We start from the raw sequence: 21,694 nt of genomic DNA, 5'->3' as shown, positions 1-21,694 counted from the left end.
TCAGTGAAGGAGGAAGTCTGCTCTTCAGGGGAGTACTTTCCCTAATGTTGTAAAGTCAGTGGAGGATATGGAAGAGATTGTGAACTCCATTCTTTTGTAACAAAAGCCAAATGACTAATGATAGCAACCTTTTATTTCTTTGTAATCTGAAATATTTACTTGATGAGCAATGAATTCTTTATTACTACATTGAATCAGATCAAGAAGGGTGATACTTTCTGATAGAACTAAATGCTTTTATGGAAACGTGATGTCTTTTAGCTTTTTCACTTCCGTATGCCCATTTTTTAAAAAATACCCATTGCATTAGAGAGACTCACTATCAAGAATGAGCCCTGCGTTATTCCAGAGTTCTCTCTTTAACAATAGCTGTTGCTTCTGGGAATAACGCATGCGTTTTAAAAAGCTAAATTTCACATAAGTTTCTTTTTATTTGATTTTCTTTGAAGTCATCCTTTGGAGTGTGGCTGCTAGGAAAAATAAATATTAAAAAGAAATGTGGCAGAAAAGGAAATTAAGTTTCTGTGGGTCCTTCACTACCAGTTTGGAATATCTCAGCAAAGTTTCCAGTTTTAACAAACTCCATCTGCAGGTTAATATTAGAATACTTGAGATGGATGTTCTGTCCTCTACAGGAACAAGTGATTGACCTGAAGTCAGACTTTACTGTGGAAATATGAAGACTGAATTTTGATGTCAGGGAACAGTTTGAACGCTGATAAGCCATGATGAGTGTTTCTTCAGGTTTTGGCAGGAAAGGGATATTGAACTTTCCAAAAAAAATCCTGAGTTGTGATACGTGGAACTGTTGTTAGCAGTTACTGGTCTCTCTCATCCATGCCATTTAATAAATAGACATCAAATGTAACAATATCATTTAAAAAGATACATATACTGTTAAGAAAAAGGGAAATATATCCTGTTTAACATCCTTTATTAACACTGCTTCTGTCTTAGTTACGTAGGAGATAAGGGGTTAGGCTGTTCAGAATCTGTAGGATTCTGCTTCTGACAAGATTTGGAACAAAGACACCAAGAAACTGCTTTGGTCTTGAGGTCTGAAAGACGTATTTTTTAGTCAAGCGATTGAGAGGTGGTTTATTCCACAGAATAAGAATGAAATGCCATTTGCAACACTAGGCCTCATTTTGTGTGGTAATATTCCTGTTTACTTTTAAACTGCATAGGGGCAGATGAAAAAGCAGTGACAACTTGGCCTTTGTAAGGGGCAGGAGAAGGGAGATAAGGGCAAACGGAACCAACATGAAAGGTTTAAATGCTCTGTGATAAATACACTTTCCTCTCTCACAGATGCCTGAGGAGCAAGCTTTCAGTGTTCTGGTCAAAATCATGTTTGATTATGGACTCAGGGAACTTTTCAAACAAAACTTTGAAGATTTGCACTGCAAGTTCTATCAGCTGGAGCGCCTCATGCAGGTAGGCGTTCAGACTTCGTGAAGTGAATGGATGAGAGCCTGCAATTCAAAACTAGCCGTTTACCTTCCATGTGAATAGTGTTTGTGACCTCTTAGTAAGGATGAAGAGTGAGGACTATCCATACTGGAGGTTATTTAAGAACAGAGAATGTTGACTCGAGACCAGTCTGATGCCTCTGGCAGCATGCAGTAAGGTTGAGGGCAGACGGTTGGAGTGGCTCTCGCGTGGCCTGGAATACCAGCGGCTGCAGAGCTCACTGCAGGCACACCGCAGAGGGGCTTTGCAGTGTCAGCACATCTGCTGGTTGGGTTTCTTGCGAAGGCGAGAGCTTGGAGATTGCACTCATTGTGCATGTGATACAGTATCCTTCTGAGCATCCGTGCCCTGGCAAGCCTTCGGCACCCTTAGAAGGTCCTTTAGCGTGGCAGGCGTGGGTGGATGCAGCAGCCTGCCTTGCTGCACAGATTGTCACCCTACCCTTCTTATTTCTGTTACTCTGCGATTCGAGCTACAGTTCCAAAAGAGTATAAATTAACTTCCAGTATGTACGTGCTTTTTTTTCTTATTCTTAGGAATACATTCCGGATCTGTATAACCACTTTCTGGACATTAGCCTTGAAGCGCACATGTATGCTTCCCAGTGGTTCCTTACTCTGTTCACTGCAAAATTCCCTCTCTACATGGTCTTCCATATTATTGACTTACTCTTATGTGAGGTAGGTGTTACAACGGGGCACTTGTACTGCTACCAGTACAGATTCTGACAGTTTCTCACTGGCTTGATTCCTGTCCTTGTTACTCTCTGTTCTTTCAGAGCTAGGCATGTGATAATTATTTTTATGTAGAAGTGTTATGTTTCTGCAATGAAATAGAGTTCTCAGCTTTTAAAAAATATAAATTAGGAGTCAACATCTATATAAAAGAATATAATCTGTGATTTCTTATAACTGTTGAATTGATGTGAGATTCTGTACAGTGCTCATGAGATGAGAGTTAATTTACAAATATGCGGATGCATCTGTTGTTAAATTCTATTATATGCAATAACTTTTTTTTTTTCTAAAATATTATTGCACAAAAGCCATTGTGTATAAAATTGCCCGGCTTACTCTCGTGCTGGTAATCTAACAAGCCTGGAGTTCTTTCTCCTGGAAACTTGAAGTCTCTTTATACTTCACAACGTATATTTAGAGAGCAAAATTCTTTACATTGAGATTTTGTACGTAATGATGTTTAGAACAGTGTATTTGGTAGTATGCTGGTAAGTAGTGTAGTTTGAGTCAGCGCTTATTAACGTAAGTAAACAAATCACATTTGTACTGAAGCATGCTTATGTTATTTAATGATTTGCTTTTTCACTCGCTGGTTGACGTTATGCATCCATTCTTCATTGGATCCTCCGTTGTTACTGTGATGCGGCACTTTGTCTGCATTTCCTTTACTGGTTACTGAAGGTTTCAGCATTCAGAAATCTCCTGGTCACTGTTCTTACCCTTTTTCTGCATCTGTCTGCTGCTTGCTTTGTCCATGTGCCAGTGTAATAGAAAGCAACAGATGGTGTCGAGAAAATCAGTTTAATTTGTTTAGAAACACATTTTCAATTCATAAATAGTAAATGTGTTCATAGTGAAGTTTTGAGGGTTTTTTAGCATTTTAAAGTAACAGTGAAAGAACAATTCAGTGGGAAAAAGAAAGACAGACCCTTGAAATAAGATGAGCAATATGTCTTGATTATCAAAGGTACCCCTTAAGGTGTATGCTACTACTGCCTATAGAGACTGTATTTAATTGGGCAGTATCAATAAAACTCTTCTAACAGTAGTGGCAAAATAGATGATGTGGGACTCCGTCCTTAAGTGAGTCACTTTCTTTTTCATTACATGAATTATCCCAATTTTTTAATACCAGAACTTAATATACTGATGTATATATTACTGCATTTCAATCCAGTGTTTTCAGAAGTTGCTATATGAAAATTAAATTATCTTGAGCTCACCCACTATTCATTAAAAAAATAAAATAAAGTACACAACAGTGCCTTCATCATTTCAGAGTTTGAAACAACTAAGGAGATAGCAAAAAAAAATGTTTCAACACAGGTTTTACTATCTATGCTGGCTGTCCAGTGAAGATACTTCCCAAATTGTTTGCAAAGTCATTCTCTGGGCCTTTGAGTTAATATAGCACCTGGCTACACTTACATCCTGTTCTTCTTTTCACAGAAACTAGACAAACAACAAAACCCACCAAATAAATTAATATCCAGGCTTGTAAATACTGAGAAATTAATTTATTTTCTCATTATTTTTCTCTCCAGGGAATAAGTGTTATCTTTAATGTTGCACTGGGATTATTAAAAGTGAGTATCCAACATTGCTTTGTGTTTTATGCATTGTCATGCACAATATAAAAATTAAGATGCCTGTTACAAAAACATTATGGATTTTTTTTTAAAAGCTAACAACTTTGTGTATTGCGTGTGCTGTTGTCTGGCATGGCAGCACAGCACAGGGCTTTTGAGGGTGGGGTGGTGGGAAAATAGAAGGTTGCAGAAATAGAAGCAAACGCCATTTACAGAAGGTTAAAAAGTAGTTATGTTCTTGGTGCTTTTCAAAACTGTTGGTTGCACTATTATGTCTGGGAGTTCAGTAATTGTACAAAATCTGCTTTGCAGTTACCGGGTTTTCTTTCCTTGTCTCTAGACTACCAAGGATGATTTGTTACTGACCGACTTTGAAGGGGCTTTAAAATTCTTCCGTGTACAGCTGCCCAAGAGATACCGTTCAGAAGAAAATGCAAAAAAGCTGATGGAATTGGCATGCAATATGAAGGTAAAGATGTGGTGATAGCAACTGCAAGCATATCTTTAAGGAGTACAATTTCTGTCTCCATGTGTAACTTTGCAGCTCGCTCGTCCAAATGCAAATACATTGCAGATGCTTTGCAGTGAAACTCAGTAAAGCCCCAGGATTCTCAGAGGGATACGGGCCCACCTGGAGAACTCAAAACCAGAGTGGCTTTCAGAAAGCAATATTCAGTGCTACTAAAAATCAGATTACTTAAAAAAAAAAAAAAAAAAAAAAAGCCTCATGACACTAATATACTAATATAAAATAATTCCAGACATCTCTCCAGTTCTTTGATGAAATCTTGTTGTAGTAGTAGCTGCGAACAGGATAGTACCTTTCCTCGAAAGGTAGCGGGGAGGTTTCATTTAAAACAGACTAAATAATGCAGAAACAGAAAGTCATCTTTCAGACAGAATATGGCTATTTTTAATTGTGGGTGCCTGTGATGTTTATGTACTGTAGTAGGGAGCTTATTGAAAATGCATTGACTGATTTACAGATCTTCCAGGGCGATGAAGGAATATGGTTTGGCATTTTAAATTTTTTACAAGTCAAGTTAGGGAAATGAACTTGAGTTTTATGTGTTCCCTGTGTGAGGTTTTGATTTGTCACTTGGGGGATGTATGTCGCTTTTTCAGTTAATTTAAGTTAATTTCCCGTTCAAGACTATTTCACTTGTACTCTAGGTAGCTGACAATAACAGATTAACCTCTTCTGAGCTTTGCAGTCTAAAGAGGATCTACTTTATATGAAATTAAACAAAGTGCTGACTGAGTTGTATGTTGTCTAGTGCTGCTGCAGTTAGCTGAAGTTTTTTAATAATGCCAAAAAGCACTATTTTTCATGAGCAGCCCACGTGGGAGGTTTACAGTATTGGCTTCCTCCTTGGCTTTTCCTTTGGGTACTGGAAACGAGTGCTAAGACACTCTGGAAGTAGAGCTCTGACATGTACTGTACGCTGTTTGGTGTGCAGATGTTTCTGAACATGAATCCTTCCTAAGTACCTACTGCTTTCTGCGAGAGTGTTTTGAGGCCAGCAAGCTAAGCTAGACTGGCTTTTTAACGTGGTCATCGCAGCTGTTTGACTTCTCCCAGAAATCATTGATCAACTGTTCATACAGTTGATGTTTAGGAAATATTGATGATAATTAGATTTCTGACTTATATAACAGAAACCACACATCACAGTAAAACGTCATCTCTGAGCCTTATAGGAGCCTTCTTTTGAACAGAATAGAAACATAGAAAGTAGAGTTCGGTGTGTACTGTGGACTGGGGAGATGCTGTCTCATAAATCAATCTCAGTAATTCCTGTTTTATTAACAGAATTTATCCAGAGAGCTCTGTGAGCTCTCCTGTATGTTTGAACTACTGAGGTAAACAGTGGAGGGGTTTTTTTTTCACTTGATTCTGGGTGGTTTGTTTTGGTTTGTTTTTTGGGGTTTTTTTTTGTTTTGTTTTGTTTTTTGTTTTATTTCAATAGCCCACTAGGCTCTATTTCTTAAATGTAACTATATTAAATAAAAGATCTAGCCTTTGACATTAGCCTTCAGTTATATATAGCAAAATTGCGTTACCTGACAGCTGAAAGTCAATTGCTTTTCTAATCAGTAAATACTGTAACTAAAGCTTTATATGGTGCTTGGCAATAAGCCCTTAAAGTGAAAAAAGAAAAAAAAAGACATTACTGTTAGGAAGTTACTGACTCCTCTTCCCAGCTAGAATGATTGAGTTCTAAAATGGAATTTTGATAATTTATTTAGTGTATTTTGTGATTGATTCTTTACAGTGTCACGTAGATTAATTTTTGGTGAAATACACTGGCATGGTTCAAAGTATCCTTTTTCCTTAAGATTCACTAGAGGAATTCTTTGTAGCATCAGTGCGTAAGTACACAACACCCCTAGTACATCAGCATTCAAGGCATCCTGTACTGCTGTACTGGCAGCAGTAGACATAGCAGTATTCTGCATAGAGTTCAAGCATATCTTATATGAAATTAGTGTAAAAATTATTGAATTGGCAACAATCAAGTAAGCTATTTTGGCTCTCCAATCGTTTAACATTAGCCACAGATCAAACGTTGCACGTGCATCTGGTTAAGAACCCGTGTGATGGGCGCGTTTGCTTTTCATGTTTCCAAGTAACAATTTGTTCCTCTTCCCACTCTGCCGAAATTGCCTGCGTGCCCAGCGCTGTGTGAAGTAGTTAAAGCAAACAGCCTGCTCTGGTACACGGCAAGGTTGTCCTCTGCTTCCTTGAGTGCTGTGTATTTTCGGGGGGATTAAATGGAAGTTATGGAGAAAGTACAGACTGCACCACTGGGCTCTGCACAGATGCTGAACACTTCTGAATCACGTCCCTGTGTGTTGCCCCTGATGGAAGTGTTGCACATAATTGCTTTCTTTGACCTAAAATGTAAGTCCTTTGCTGTCAGTAGAAATTTTCTGCTCTGTATCTGGAAGTGTGTTTGAGCAGAAAAGGGCCTGATGTCAAAATAAATCATTTATAGGAAGGGAGAAGTAGCCTGACTAAGGCATTGTGATTGCAACAGCATTCTGCTGGAAAGGAGGTCAGTAAATGATCAACTTGAGACAACAGCGGAGTCTTAAAGTCACTCTTCAATATTGCAGTCAAAATAGAGTTGCTGCTGCTTCCTGTGCCCCTGAAAAACTGTGATGGGATTTCAGTGTTTGTTTCTGCCTTCTGTCACCATGCAAACCCAAAGGCCTTGCTGACTTCCCTAGGGCACGGTTTTCCCTTTGGCTCCCTTGTCCAGAATGGGTGACAATAGCAAATCTTCTCAGGATCGCCCCATTATTGGTATCTAGAGGCAAAACTGGTGTAATGCACTTGGAAAAGCAGAAGATGAAGATACAGTGGTGTGACTTCTTTCCTTTCCTCCCTCATGGCTGGATGCCTCACTTCTCAAGATCTAACTTTTCCATAGCTTGAGATTGGGTTTCTGAAACGCAGCCACTTGGGCAGTGTTTCAGCAGGGCCCGAGCGGTGAAATCATCAACTGAAGTTACTGGCTTCGTTGTCAGGGAAGGGTTAATACTCTGCGTGTTTGTCTGGAGCGCTTGGTAAGAATAACTTCTGCAGTGTGATGTGGCTGGACTGGCTCCAGTTAAATGGACTGGCATCTCCAAAAACCTGTCAGCTGAAGCACAGGGAAACGTTTCTGTGCAGCCCTCACTAGAGGGAGCCTGGCCACCGGTTTTCTACAGTTCGTGTCGAGTAAGGTTGTTAATGATAGAACCGAAGATAAGAGAAACTAAACCTGTTTTCCATTCTGCCTGTCATTTATGCATGTAAAATGTGTTTAAGGTGTTTTTCAGACAAGGCTTTTTTAAAGAGGAAAACATAGCCATAGCTTTATAATTTATTTGGTTTATTGAAATAACAATAAAGGTTCAGCAGCAACTTTTGATACTGGAGATTTACTTTAGATGCATGCTAACTTGCATGTGAAACGCTCACAGTGGTCTTGGCATGGTCTGTGTTGCTAAACCATCGTAGCGTATGGCACAGCGAAGGGGTGACACTGGGAAAGATGCTGGTCCGGATCTGTTACGGGTTCTTTCATGTCCTCTGTCCCTGTGGGACTGGAACACTCTGCCCAAAGTACTGAATTCAACACCACCTTTCTCTCCCTTCTCACAGAAGGAGAAACTGGGACCCTGAGAGAGTCACTTTCCTAGTGTTGTGTGTCTGTCAGAGCCGAGTTCAGAATTCCAGCCTTCCGAATCCTGGAGCAGCAGGGGACAGAGCATACATGCTTCTGGGTTGTTGCTGCTTGCTGAGACACCCAGGCAGCTCTGGGACTGGGCTGTTTCCTACTGAGCTTGAGTGACACTAGCAGAAATGTCAGCTGAGCCTGTGCTTGCCCTTTCAGCATTTGCAGTCTCATGTAAAGTAAACCAAATACTCCTGCATGATGGTAAATGTTACAGCTGAAAAAGCGGCTAAAGAAACCTCAGCATCATGCTAGTTCAAAAATCAAACACATCTTGTGGGTTGTGGGGCAATCTGTTATGCTAAGCCACTGTAGCATTTGGAGCATCAAATAGCTACGCAGCACCAAGGAGAACTCAGGCAGGATGCTCCTGTGGATGCCTTTCAAAAACTTCGATGTTCTACAAAAACATAAGAGGAAGGGGTGCTTCTGTTATTGTATTGAATGGAATAGATTTTTTTACCATCTCAAAGAGTTTGATAATCAAAACTGAGTGAAGATATTAACTGTGTTTTGTAGAAGGCAGGAGTTGCCTAAAGCTTGTACCATAACCCTTTGTGTTCTTTTATTGATGTTCTGGGCAGGAACTAATGGGCTGCTTTAATTTAGATTAGCCAGAAGAAGCTGAAGAAATATGAAAAGGAATATCACACCATGAGAGAGCAGCAGGCTCAACAGGAGGATCCTATAGAAAGATTTGAGGTAACACTTACCTGCTCCAGTCTGATTAACGCGCAGTACCGGCAGGAATCCCTACTTTGACTCCTTCTTCTTTGAGCTGTTTTCTTTATTTTGTGACCAGGTGGGATGCAACAGGGGAATTGGCTACATGAACATGAAGTAAATCTCTATATATTGGCTGTGTTAATCAGGATGGGGTTGTTGTGAGCCCTCCTTCACAATGAGAGAAAGAATAGTATGAGTTGATATTTGGGCTTACACAGCTGTTTCCCTAGAGCCTGTTTCTAGCACTTGTGTAACAGGCTGATTGCACCAAAAGCCATGAACAGAATGAGCATGCCTAATTGGTTATAACTCTGCCTTCCATTTATTATAATCCTGCCTTCACTTCTCTCCCTAATTTCAAATTATGTATGTTACAGTAAGTATGTAATTTTAGAAAGACTTTATCAAATAAATATTATACAGGACTAAATTTTATGTGTAAAATTATGTATGCTTATATGTAACAGAATAACAGATGCACACATACAGATGCATACATAAATTTATGCATTTTAAGCTGAAGAAATTTATGTAAACTTTTAAAAAATATCTGTCTGGGAGTTGTAACAGGAGGGAGAAAATAGAGTGGTTTTCCCAGGATCCTCCTGTCTCATCTGTTTCAGCATGCAAATTCTATTTTGAGCCAAGAAAATCAGTACTTGTAGGAACCTCCTGACAAGGTATTGATGGCAGAACGATACCCCTGCTATTGCAGTCCTCAAAAACATTTCTATAGCTCAACAAGTGATGGCTGAGCAGAGTTACTTATACATGGTTTCTTCTCAAGGCTAATCTTTCATTTATTTTATATTTACAGTATTGCTAGCCATTTTTGTCCTCATTGAATTTCATGCAGGTAGAGTTGTCTTTGCATGCTTAAGGTGTAAAGTAGGCATTTGTGCTGAGGCACAGTAAGCATTGTGTTTACAGATAAACACCTGGGGACACCTTTGTCTTGATTTCTTTTGTTTTGTTTCCCACAGCGTGAGAACCGGCGCCTACAGGAAGCAAATATGAGGCTTGAGCAAGAAAATGATGATCTTGCACACGAACTGGTGACCAGCAAGATTGCTCTACGAAAAGATTTAGACAATGTAAGACACATATTTGTGCTTTCTCATGGAGACAAGGTGCTAGGGCTAATTCCTCATTACTCCTTTCATGGCAGAGGAGACACACAGAGTATTTTTTATTTGGGTGGGATAGGATGCTTTCCTCCGTGTCGTTACTGCAGAGTGATGATATGTAGGCCTTTGTCAGAGGTCCACGGGAAAAAGGGCTACTGGTGACTGAAATACTAATTACTCTGAAAAGCATTTAGAGTAATTTGAGGGAGAGGAGAGGTTCTGAGCCTGTACTTGAGTAGTTGCTTTCTTCTCTACGCAAGTCTTTGAATTGCCACAGACATAATAACATGGGTGCTGTATTCTGTTTTCCTTCCACTGGTGTTCTTATGAATAAGATTTCACAGCAGACAGGCTTTTGCAAAGTGCCTAAAGAACTTGAAAGTCTGAGTCTGTCTGGCTCTCGGTGGAATCAGATTCTCAGGTACCTTAGGCAACTCTGAAAATGTTCTTGTGGTTTCCGTTTGGCTTGTTGAAATCTGCCCATGTGCACCCATCATGCTGGCTTGTTTCTGCATCAGTAGAGTTCTCAGGAGGAAACTTTGGGTTTGCTTTGTGTTATGGGATTATTTTTTTTTAAGCTTACTGTCCCATTCCCTTACATACTCATGGGGGTTTTGTACGTTTTTTTTTGTTTTGTTTTTTTTTTTTTTACAGAACATGCAGAGGCAGAAAGACGCTGGTGTTTGTAGTGCATGTGGTAGGCTAGAATGCATTTAGTTTGTTCGGGGAGATGAGGGGAAGAGTTCACGTGCTCATGTTTTGCCATTCCTGTTCTGTCCCAAGATAAGTGCATTTCTGAAATCTCAAAGGAAAATTACTTTTGAAAATTGTACAGTGCAGGAGTTGACAGGCTTTAAAATGTTTCAGCATATCTGCTTCAGAGAATTTAAGGTTTCCCACGGTCTCCTGGAAAATTGCTGTTGGAAAAATATTCATAGTAAATGTTGATGCTAATGGGTGAATGTTGCTCTTAATGAGGTTTGGTTTATGACTTTCAGGTTTATTACATCTACTGCTCTTTAGTGTTAAAATCTGTGAATGATAGAAGTACATTCTAGAAACCGAGTTTTCAAAGCGCGTTGGCATGTTCACTTCCTGTTACCTGTGCCGTTCCCTTCATTAAAGATCGCTCACAGAAGGCTGTGCAGGCTGCCCAGCAGCTGCGCTCAGGGGGTGGACTTCAGCAAAAAACGGACTGAGGCAGCTTTTTGTATCGGCTATTAACTGTTGTTTGTGGCTTTCTGAGCCTGTGTGAGACAGTTATGCTCTTACACTGATTCATTTAAACGGAGAGCTGGGAGAGGAACAAAATTAAGCAAAATCTTTGAGCTACCTCAGTGGATATATACCAGTCCTGCCTTCAAAGATGGTAAATGATGTTGGCAGCATTTGGGTTATCCCCCAGGAGGAGACAGCTAGGTTTGATCCTACTTTAGGACCCTGATTAATTCTTCTAATTGGGTCCTGAAATTATAAGTTTCATTCTACTAGCCAGATGCCCTGAAAGAAAGCACCAAAGGACACGGTGAACACACCTTTTCTTATGCCTTCATGGCATGTCTGACATCTTGCAGCCCCCAAGATCAAAGCGAAGCATTTGGAAATACAATAATTTCCTTAATATCCTTTGCACTAGACCTGAAAATAGAATTCATTTTTCTACTGTTGCTGGACTCCCACATCCCAGTTTTCTTTAACTTTAAACCAGCTTAAAAACCGTGTAAAATGAAAAGATGTTCTCTTTGCCTTTGCCATCTGTTTTAAAGGATCAGCAGGACTTTGAGGGACTAAAATTCACTTTTTGATTTTCTTCCTTTGAAGAGAATTGGTAGAGCTACTTTCTGAAGATTTTACATATCAGTTGAGTTATTGATCTATTTTTATGTAGAATTCATACACCTATTGGGAAGTACTGTGTTGCTGTGTATAAGACCGGAAAAGGTGTCTTAACTTTGCAGAGAGAGGTTTTTAGTGGTTTATAAAGAGCCTGAGATTTTTTAGTGATACATCTTTATTCTTAAAAAACTGCAGTAAAAAAGGATAGCATGTTTCTGGTGGGACATCTTTCTTTAAGGAGGAAAGGAGAGAGAGGTCTGACCCTTATGTTTGCTTTGGCAGCTGAGTTTTTTCTTGCAGTATTTTCTGGGTGACATAATAAAGATGATATCACATCCATTGATAGGTGTCACAAAATTCTGGGGTTTTTAAAAATGTTCTAGAGGCGTTTTTCATTAATTCTGTTTTCATTGCAAGGTTCAATGTCTGCAAACTGAACTTAGGTCTAAGCTCGTTATAGTTTTCATTGATCTTGCACATTGTGAGCTGTTCTGTGCCTTTTGTCTTCAAAATGTATTGGTCAACTTCCAGTCTGGATGAGAAAACAAAACTCATTCCAGTCTTTGGAGCAATCCCTACTCCAGTTTTGCTAAAACGAGTCACTGAATTCAAGGAGTTTTGGAGTGATGTAATGCTATACTTCGTTAATTTTGATCTGTTGCTGCCTTGCCATTTTAATTTTTATTAAAATGATTTTCAGAATAAAGTTTTATTGTTATTAATAACAGTGAACAGACCCTTATTAACCGGAGTGAAAAGACTGCTACCTTGGCTGTGCTCTGCTGGAGCCTGTGCCCGTGGCTGCCCAGCAGCAGCGGCACAGCAAGCAAGCTGCTCTTCAGTGCTCTGCTCCACTCTGTGTTTCAGGCGGAGGAAAAGGCAGATGCTTTGAATAAGGAACTGCTAATGACCAAGCAGAAGCTGATTGATGCAGAAGAAGAAAAGAGGCGCCTAGAAGAAGAATCAGCTCAGGTTAGGAGCATTTCTGTCATTTTCGCATTTCTGTGTGGTACAGAAATATGGGAGGGGGGAAAAGTGACAAGTGTGGGAAGGGCTTAATGTTCTAAGTCATGTTTGTCCCTCTTCTGTAGTGTGAAGGATGTCAGCAAAGCAGAATTCATCGCTTTCCTGCCAGGTGCTTTATAGGGTAGTGAATTTTTAACTTGAGATCACGAAGGCACAGACTGTGCCAGAGTTTGCTGCACAGAAAGGCAGTATAGGACTTCAGCTGTCAGCACTTTTTTTTAATACTGTCTTCTCTTAGCTAGTCAATTTTTGTAACAACGATGGCCACCAAAGTCCCAGCTTTTCCTTGGATGGAGTCTGCATGGAGCTGAGCTCAACCATTGTTCCCTGTTGTGGTGTGTACATATACGTATACCTGTGTGAAAGCAGTGAGGTTAAGGAGAAGGAGGAAATACCACCTGTTTATTTTTCAGACTGTATAAATATATAAACCCTTTACTTTTTTTTTTTTCCTCCTCTACAGCTGAAGGAAATGTGTCGTAGGGAACTAGATAAGGCAGAGTCAGAGATCAAAAAGAACAGCTCTATTATTGGTGACTACAAACAGGTAAGTACAACTTGATGATGTGGTTTACTATCAAAATGCAAGACTTTCTCAGGTGTTTCAGGAGATTTATGGAAATAAGTGTCATCTGTGCCATATATTTGAGGAGATATTTTGGCTATTTTAAATGAGAAGCTTGTGGTTGGTTTTGCATTTTCTTTTGCTGAGATCCTGATGCTTGGTGGTCAGTTCTTTTTGCCCCCGATGTAGGCATTTGTAGGTCATCAGTCACCACAGCCTCAGTTACGGCCTAACGTTCAGATGAGCTCTTGTGTATCAAAGGTTCGTCTCATTCCAAAAAAAATGTTCTCTCCCAGCTTCCCTTCTTCGGGCAAATGGTAACTGCACTTAAGAAATAAGAGATGCCTTTTTCCTTTTAAAGATTTTGCTTTGGAATTCAAGCCCCTGATCATAAGGTATCAAGGGAACACATTCATGTATCTTTTCAGTGGGCCCCTAACCTTCAAAACATTCTTAACTCTGCATCACACAGGTCGCGAGGAATGAACTGGTTTGGTTTTTTTTTGGTTTTGTGTTTGGTTTGGTGTTTTTGTTTTGTTTTGTTTTGTTTTTGTTGGTTTTTTTGTTGTGGGTTTTTTTTTTTTTTTTCACTACTCTGTCTGTCTTGCCTGGTTCTTTTCTCCCAAAGGCAACAAAAAGTGCCACACTATTCCTAACCTTTTCTGGCTCCTTTAGCAAGGCCAAACGGCTCATAATTTATGCTGAAACTGCACCTTTTCCTTTGGGCATAGAAGAATATGTAGAGAACGAGAATATGTTCAATGAGACAACTTAATTGTAGCATCCCAGTTTTCCTGGCTTTCTCGGAGCCCTCAGACTATTCATGTTAATATTCCTGTAGCATATATTTGTGCCTTAGCATTCATTTGGGAGGAAATTTACATTTGTAACTGGTCTGGTAACATAATTTTGCTTGTCAGATTTGTTCCCAGCTGAGTGAGCGACTGGAGAAGCAACAAACAGCAAATAAAGCTGAAATTGAGAAAATACGGGTAAGAGTCCAGATAGATCTAGAGTCTACAATGTTTAAATCATAAGAGAAAGCACACAATTTATTCATTACTGAAATAGTGCTGAAAGAGAGTTCCTTAGTGACTTACAGTTTTGGAAAGAAGATTGTAACGGGGAGATCTTGGAGAAGAGACGAATAACTGTCACCTCTCTCCTGTGCTGTATGGTTACATACTAATGTTGATGCTGGGCAATAATAACTGTTAATTTTTTGAGGGATATTTTTTTCTGTAGGCAGTTTCTCTGACTGTCTTTTACAGTAAAGTAACATGTAGACAGTACGTAACCCATTATTGTGGCAATATCATTTTATGAAAAATACAGCAGTGTTTTCCAGAGCCCGTAAATCTGGGGGTGGTCGGGGTTCCTGCTTGGCTGTGCTTCTCTAGAAGTTCCTGAGTTTGCAAGTCATTAGTGGTCCCTCTCGTGTTGTGCTGCTCTTCTAGAGCAGAGGCAGGAAAGGGCTTTGATCATATCAGCAGCACTTCAGTGCAAGCATTCACAATCAAGTATTTACTTTAGCAAAAAGTGGATGACTGTGAGCATTGCCGGGAGTTCTTCAATAAAGAAGGCCGTGTGAAGGTTGCTAGCTCTGCCAAGGACGGTTCAGATGAGGACACAGATGAGGAGAAGGAAACACTGAAAAACCAGCTGAGGGAAATGGAGCTTGAGCTGGCCCAGACCAAGCTGCAGCTTGTGGAGGCGGAATGTAAAATACAGGTAATGCTCTGGAGGTTCATTTTGTAGTCTATATGGTGTGTCTGCATTCCTAGAAAAATGTGTGTTGTGGAGGGATTGGAACAGATCCTATTGGTTGAAACTGTAACCTGCTATTTCCTGCACGGGTTATTTAACCAAACATTGGGTCTGAAACTTAGTGTCTGCAGACAAAATAATTGAAATTGCATGAATGGTATTTACCAGCTACTACAACTTCCAGACATCTGCCTGGCCGCAGCGCAGTACTTGCTGGCTGATCTTCTGCAACTTCTTGGAAGAAATCCAAGCTCTGACAAAGTACTGAATCATGCATTTCTTTATCGCACAATCAATGTTAAATTGAGAAGTAACATGTGACAAATGTTAGACATGTTTCTTAAAATATGATTGGAACGCACTCCAGGTATTTGAGGTATTTGTGTAAAATATGACAACATTGTTCTTTTAGCCTAAAACTGGTATGTCAGTTCACAGAAACGTAAAAATTAGTTTGTAGAAAGTCCACTTCCTGTGGGAGTAGCTCCTTCTCAGATGGGAAAGAATTAAAGGCTTTGGATGTACTAAAGAAAGCTGAATGTTTCACTAAGGGCAATGACACAAGTCTTGTTTTGCTTTTCAAAGCTTTTTTTTTTTCTTCATCAGCTTGTTGTGCTACTTTTAGTTTATGTAAGACTTGTTTAACTTCTAAAGCGGCCAAGAGACTGTAGATGTCCTAGAGCCTTTTAAGTTTAACTCCTACAACCTTGTGCAGTGGCTACATAACAAATTAGTGAAATTACTCTTCTGTTTGCAGGATTTGGAGCACCATTTGGGTCTGGCATTGAATGAAGTACAAGCTGCAAAGAAAACATGGTTCAACAGAACAATAAGCTCTATAAAAACAGTGACTGGAGTCCAAGGAAAAGAGACTTGTTGAAAAGCAGTTCTGTCAAACACACCTTCTTAACACAACACCTTTTGTTGCCTTCCTTGGCCAGATGTTTAATTCTGTGACATGAGAGGACCAGAATGTAAATAAAATAGAAACACAGCATGTCAGGATTTCAATAGGTCAGTGACAAAGAGGATGGAAATGCAAGAAAGGTTTTATTGCTAGACGTGGGCTCTTCATACTACTGATATTTAACAGGTGATGTAGCTAGATTGAAGCTCTTCAGAGAAACACTCCATTCTGCGGTCTGGCTGGAGGCTTTTCACAGAGTAGGTACGAGAACTTACCAAACCCTAATTGTTAAGTTTACATATGATAGGTTTTTTTACAGTTATAACCTTTTTTAATATTTTATTTGAAAGGAAAAGTGTCACTAACAAAGTTAAAAAAAAAAGATAAAAATAAGTAAAAAAGGAAAAAAAAAAAAGAAAAAACAAACAACAAAAAAGGCAACTTTAGCAAGAACTACATCAGTGCCAGAAAGCAGTCCCCAGAGGTAGGATATGGAGAGTAGGAGGTGACATGTTTTGCTTTATGAATGGGGATGATTTCAGCATTCCTGTCGAGCAACCCCACTTTGTTTTAGTAGCTGCAGCATCCATCTCTCTGTGTTTGGCATTTCTTTCTGTTACTAATCAATTCTATGCAACTCTGGGCTTTTTTGGCATGGGCTGCCAAACAAATTCACAACCTGAGGCTGGGAGTCTTGTCTAAGTGCTAGACAAGAATAATCAGAATTCTTGGCAAATTTCCGTTTCACTTCTGTGTCATATTGTTTGATCCACATATCAACAGCGTTAAAATCCCCAACACCAGGACTGCTGATAAGTGCTAATTATGTGGATTGTCTGACATTTGAGTCTGTCTGTTCGTTTTTTGGTCAGGTTTTTGTTTTGGTTTTGTTTGTTTGTTTTTACCCGGCTGTAGCAGGCCTTCTGTGAAGCTCTGAGAAAGCTTCCAGGATTTAGTTTTGCACATAGGTATGAATGGGACGAAGAAACAATAAACTGAGATATATACAAGGCAAAAATCACTGCGTGAGTGTAGCTGCGAGCATCTTTAGCTATCCAGCTGGCTTCCCTGGTAACGCGTTCAGAGGTGGTGTAGGCCATTTTTCACGCTCGATGCAGTTGCACTAATAGGTGCTAAACGTGCTTGGGTTTCTTATTCATTGGATTGTCTTGAGTTCTCACCAGAAAGCTGTAGAATGGAGTTTTGCACCTTGTAATTTTTTTTTAATTTATAATGGTTTGTGTTATGCTGAAGTATCTATTGCATCAGTGGATAAATTTTGTGTGCAGTGTGAGTATAAGCTGGTAACAATAAGAGGCACTGGTTTGTATATAAAGATATTTGGTTTATTTTGTATTTCTACCTTTTTCTTGTTTACTGTACTAATGCTAGCTAATGTACTCTGTAACTACGGAATAGAACATGCTATGTCCAAGCTTTTTTCCTTAACTGCATACATTATCTCTATTGTTTAATACCAAAAAAACCCCTGTAACTCCATCAATATTAGATGCGTGGACATTGTGGTAGCATAGTTGCAGTGTGTATACTTTATGAATTGAAATATAAACTAGTAAAATTGTATATCTATTTTGTTGTTTCATTTCATTTGAACAGGAAACTAATTAAATATTTTGCAATATAAAACTAATTCTTCTCTTGAAGTAGAAGCGGTAGCATATGCAAGCTTCTCTAAGACCAAAACCATAGTCATGTTGCAAAGAGCTTTGCTAAAAAAGACTGCATATTCTGAGTGTTGCCAACACTGCTTTATGTAATAAAATCTGGGGTTTGCTTTGAAAAAAAAGAAACTGCAAAAATGACCTTCTGCAGCTCGAGGCTTGTGACTCAGTACTTCTCAAACATGTCAAATTTAGAACATTTTTTTTCCATGGCCTTCCAAATTCTGCTTGGATCTGCAAAAGAAATGTAGCTAGCTCTGCTTATCATCATCAGTAACAAATTCTGTGGGGTCAAGTGTTGTTCATGTCATCTTCACTTGGATTTTCCAGTTGTAGCTGAACATAGGGTTTAGCTGTGCAACTGGATGACTGCACTAATTGGGTCACAGCGCAGCGCGGGCTCCCCTAGCTGTGTGTGTTCTGCAGAGATAACAAGGAGAAAAAATGTATTTTTGTCACCAAAATGACTAAAGGTGACTCTGAAAGCAGCCCTGCTCTAGGAGGCCGTTATCACGCTGTCACTTTTCTAACCATACTTTTGCTGTAAGAGAATGGCGTTATAAGGTTGTGCATAGTCTTTGCTGCTTTGTCTTTCACAGAGGTGCGTCCCTTGGTAACTTCAGCTCTGCAGTTTCTCAATAATTACAACTTTTGGAGAAAGTTTGAATGTAAATATGTGAAGGGGGAGCAGGGAGGAAGAAGAAACAACTCAACTCCAAAGCATTTCATCCACTTATCTTCCCCAGAGGGACTGGGAAATAGTGTAGCTTGCTCTTCCCTCCAAAAATTAAATATATAAACGAAAGGGGAAAATGGCTTTATTGTTCAGATCTCTTCCACCGTCTAAATAAACGTTACTTTAAAATTACATGCAGCATATACTCCCTGTTTTAGTATGGACATGTAACATGCATAATAAGAAACTAATTTCTTCACAGCGTTTTATAAGAAACATTTTATAGCCACTTTCCAGTCACTATGGATTATTCTAAATATCTACCCGAAGGATTTTGATGCTCGAAAATAAATATTACCAATGTATTTCACATCTGACTCCATTTAAAATATCTACAGCTAATTAAGAAAAATGGATCCTGTGCTGAGACGCGTATCTTCCGAAGCGCACTTACTTTGGATACGCAAGGAAGCAGGTCATTTTTAAGATGAGGAAGATGAATTTGCAGATGTTCAAGACTGAATAAGCAAGGTGAAAAAAAAAAAAAAAAAGACATTGAGTCAGAGCTGCTATAAGCACAAGTATTTTACAGACCTGTAAGTAAAAAGGAATGAGTGTATTTGGTAGCATTCTTGGCACTAATAAGATGGTTATTTGCTGGTTGTCAATCACCTTTCCATTCACGTACACCTCTTGGCTGGTTTTCTGCACTGAACTCGAGGTAAGTGCCGCTCTGCTGATGCAGGGTTTTAGGTCCTGCGTGCTCCAGGCTCCAGTTTCCTAATTGCGTGTTTGTGCTGCATCATTAAGTTCCCATGGTCTCGTGGTATGGTAGCTCTAGTGTTACGATCTCATTTTTGTTGCAGAACTTCTTGGCTGCTCAGGGTCTGCAGCTGGAAGTGGATATTCAAGATCTATCAGAAAGTTTTACCTTTAAGCATTGCTGGTAAGCCTTCTTGAAATTTATATAACCATCTCCCTGACTTTTTTTAGCTGCCCTTCTTATCCGTGGCAGTAATATAAAGTTCCTGTTATCAAGAGGAGGATTTCACTCCATCTGTTCAACAGCTTGGCTTGCGTTCATCCAGCCTAACTTTAGACACTTCAGAGGTGCCTAACGTAAGAGCTTAATCTGGCGAGGTTTTTCAGCCCTCAGCGGGACAGGGGACGGTGCTGTGGGGTGAGCGGCTTGCCCCAGCCATGTGCCCGGTGCCCTGATTGAACAAGGAAGCTGACGTGAGCCAACTAAGTAAACAAGTCCCTAAATTAAAAAAGAAAAAAAAAAAAAAAAAAAGAAAATGTGGCATCTGCATGCATTGCTTTCTGCTTTAAATTTTCCTCTTTTTTTTCCCCCACACTTTTTTTCAATTGTGTGGTATTATTGCTTCTGTATTACCAAAGACAATCAAGAACTCTGCATACAAAAGCTTCAAAATTTTGCTAGAATTTAACTGCTGCACGTCATAGTGACTTTGAGGAATAAGGATTTATTTTACTGCATTTTCTGCTAATGAAATAGGACAAAGTGTAATCCTGTACTGAAGGCTTTTTCTTAGGATAATCTGGCCACACAGCTGCAGTCCAGTGACAGGGATGGCAGGAGAGCGTGGCCTGTGAGCAACGCGTGATGGCCCCGTTAAGAAGCCATGTTTGTTTTCTGATGCATGTGTAACAGTGAAAGTCAAGCATGTGCTCACGAGAGGAGTGGAACTGAGGTGACTTTGAAGTTTAAGAGGAGGGCCAGTGCGGAGCACCCCCAATTCCTCAGGCCCCTGTTTGTACGGCTGCAAAGAGCAGAACCCCGCCGAGCGCGCTCCCCCTACCCAGGCAAACCGGGCCTGGCGCTCATGGCGCCCTTCTTCCTGAAGAGCGGCGGGCAGCGCCCCCGGGCCCCTGAGCGAGCTCTGATAGGCTGGCGCGCTGATTGGCAGCAGGAGCAGCCCTTGAGAGACGGCGGCTCGTGGGAGAGCTCGTGGGGGAGCTCGAGGCGTCGGACGTCAGCCACGGCGGGCGCTCTGGGGCGCCATCTTGTTGCTGGAAGCTTCGGAGGAGGTGAGGCACCGCGCCACACCGCTGGACGCTGCGCCGAGGGAAAGGGGCCGTGGAGCAGGGCAGCGGAGAGAGGAAAGGCCAGGTCTGCAGGGGCAAGAAGGAGAAACTGAGTCTGGGCACGCTGTGCCCGAGCAGCGTGCCCAGAGCTGCTGAGCCACCCCTGATCCTGAGGCCTTGAGGGGAGCAGAGACCTTTCAGCAAGGTGGTTCTCTCCTTCCCCACACTGCGCTTGTAGTGTCTGTGGGGGATCCTCTCTGAGGGCTACTCTCCTTGAGCTTTCCCCAGCATCGGCACTGCCGTGTGCTGGTGTTTGGAGAGCACTAGGGCAGGTGAAGACAGCCGAGGTTTGGAAGACAATGGTAATCGCTGGAGATTGATAATACTTTGGGGACACCTGTGCTGAACTGGGTAGTGCATTAATTGTAGTTGTGGAGAAAGTGTTACGTTTTATCTTAATCTGCATGGGATTTAAGTTGCCTTGTTGGGGTGGTTTTTTTTTTTTTTGCCCTCTGCAGACAATGCTATAGACCCCTCTGAAGAAGGAGGGTAGGTTATCTTTTGGTGTAGCATCAGCACCTGCTATTCTTGGGTGGTAATTTTCACACCAGCTTGTCACAGTCATAGGTTTGTTCCTTTCTTTCACCAACTCTTCTGAGAGGTGAATTGAGCTGTGCTGAAGTGGAAAGCTTTGAAATAGGATGTGAGAAGTAATAAAGTACTGTGCGCTTGAGCCATTTGATCTATAATACGATGAGTGGCTGCCTTGTACTGTTTTCCCCATGGAAACCCTGTGCAACAAGAAGCCAATCAAATCACTAAACTGCTGAGCAGGTTAAGGCAGTTCCTGGTTTCCTCCTCCCTGTTACAGGCTCTGCTGAACGTTGGTTGTATTCTGTTGCTAGAAGTACGGAAAGCTCTAATAAGGAAAAAAAATACTTTTGTAAATCCTAGAACCACTGAGGTAATGGCTTGTGTAGATGTGTAAAAGGAAACTTTCTGTGCAGTACTAATGTGTGTAGAAAAAAAATGATAGTTACATACATATACATTTACACACGTAATGCATACGAATGTATAGGGCAAAAACTATTGTAAATAGAACTTTTCTGATTTCTATTTCTGAAGTAATGGAAAGAGAACATGATTTCTTTGATCTCTCTCTCAGGACTGCAGAAGCAGTTTGCTAAACAGTTCTGTGAAATATCTTTTATTTTTAATTGATTAATTATATTACAGGGTTTGGCCGAAGTTGGCATAGATTATATTGCCACAGATGGCACTGTAAAAGTCCTGGACCCTGCAAGA

At 40.4% G+C, this 21,694-nt stretch overlaps 1 protein-coding gene and 1 long non-coding RNA gene across 12 annotated transcripts in view; both read left to right on the top strand.

The window, feature by feature from the left end:
* RABGAP1 (RAB GTPase activating protein 1) overlaps positions 1-17,563 on the top strand; it is a 74,922-nt gene extending 57,359 nt beyond the window's left edge. The window contains exons 16-26 of the mRNA XM_086764225.1: positions 1,312-1,437; positions 2,010-2,153; positions 3,755-3,796; positions 4,140-4,268; positions 8,635-8,727; positions 9,735-9,845; positions 12,582-12,686; positions 13,204-13,287; positions 14,226-14,297; positions 14,839-15,036; positions 15,830-17,563. Coding sequence (XP_086620351.1) covers positions 1,312-1,437; positions 2,010-2,153; positions 3,755-3,796; positions 4,140-4,268; positions 8,635-8,727; positions 9,735-9,845; positions 12,582-12,686; positions 13,204-13,287; positions 14,226-14,297; positions 14,839-15,036; positions 15,830-15,952 — 1,227 coding nt within the window. The 3' untranslated portion in view covers positions 15,953-17,563. The remainder of the gene's footprint in view (positions 1-1,311; positions 1,438-2,009; positions 2,154-3,754; positions 3,797-4,139; positions 4,269-8,634; positions 8,728-9,734; positions 9,846-12,581; positions 12,687-13,203; positions 13,288-14,225; positions 14,298-14,838; positions 15,037-15,829) is intronic.
* Positions 17,564-20,264: 2,701 nt separating this feature from the next.
* LOC147598213 (uncharacterized) overlaps positions 20,265-21,694 on the top strand; it is a 29,054-nt gene continuing 27,624 nt past the window's right edge. For 9 of the 11 annotated variants that reach the window (XR_015260777.1, XR_015260775.1, XR_015260776.1 and 6 more), the window contains exon 1: positions 20,330-20,748. This is a non-coding gene — a long non-coding RNA (uncharacterized LOC147598213). Of the gene's footprint in view, positions 20,749-21,694 lie in introns of all 11 variants that reach the window. The other 2 variants (XR_015260771.1, XR_015260770.1) reach the window with 2 other exon arrangements.

This window comes from Chlamydotis macqueenii, chromosome 20, assembly GCF_036417535.1.
Source record: "Chlamydotis macqueenii isolate bChlMac1 chromosome 20, bChlMac1.mat, whole genome shotgun sequence".
NCBI lineage: Eukaryota > Metazoa > Chordata > Aves > Otidiformes > Otididae > Chlamydotis > Chlamydotis macqueenii.
The sequence above is the reverse complement of the archived record's forward strand: the minus strand, read 5'-3'. Positions and strand labels throughout refer to the sequence as shown.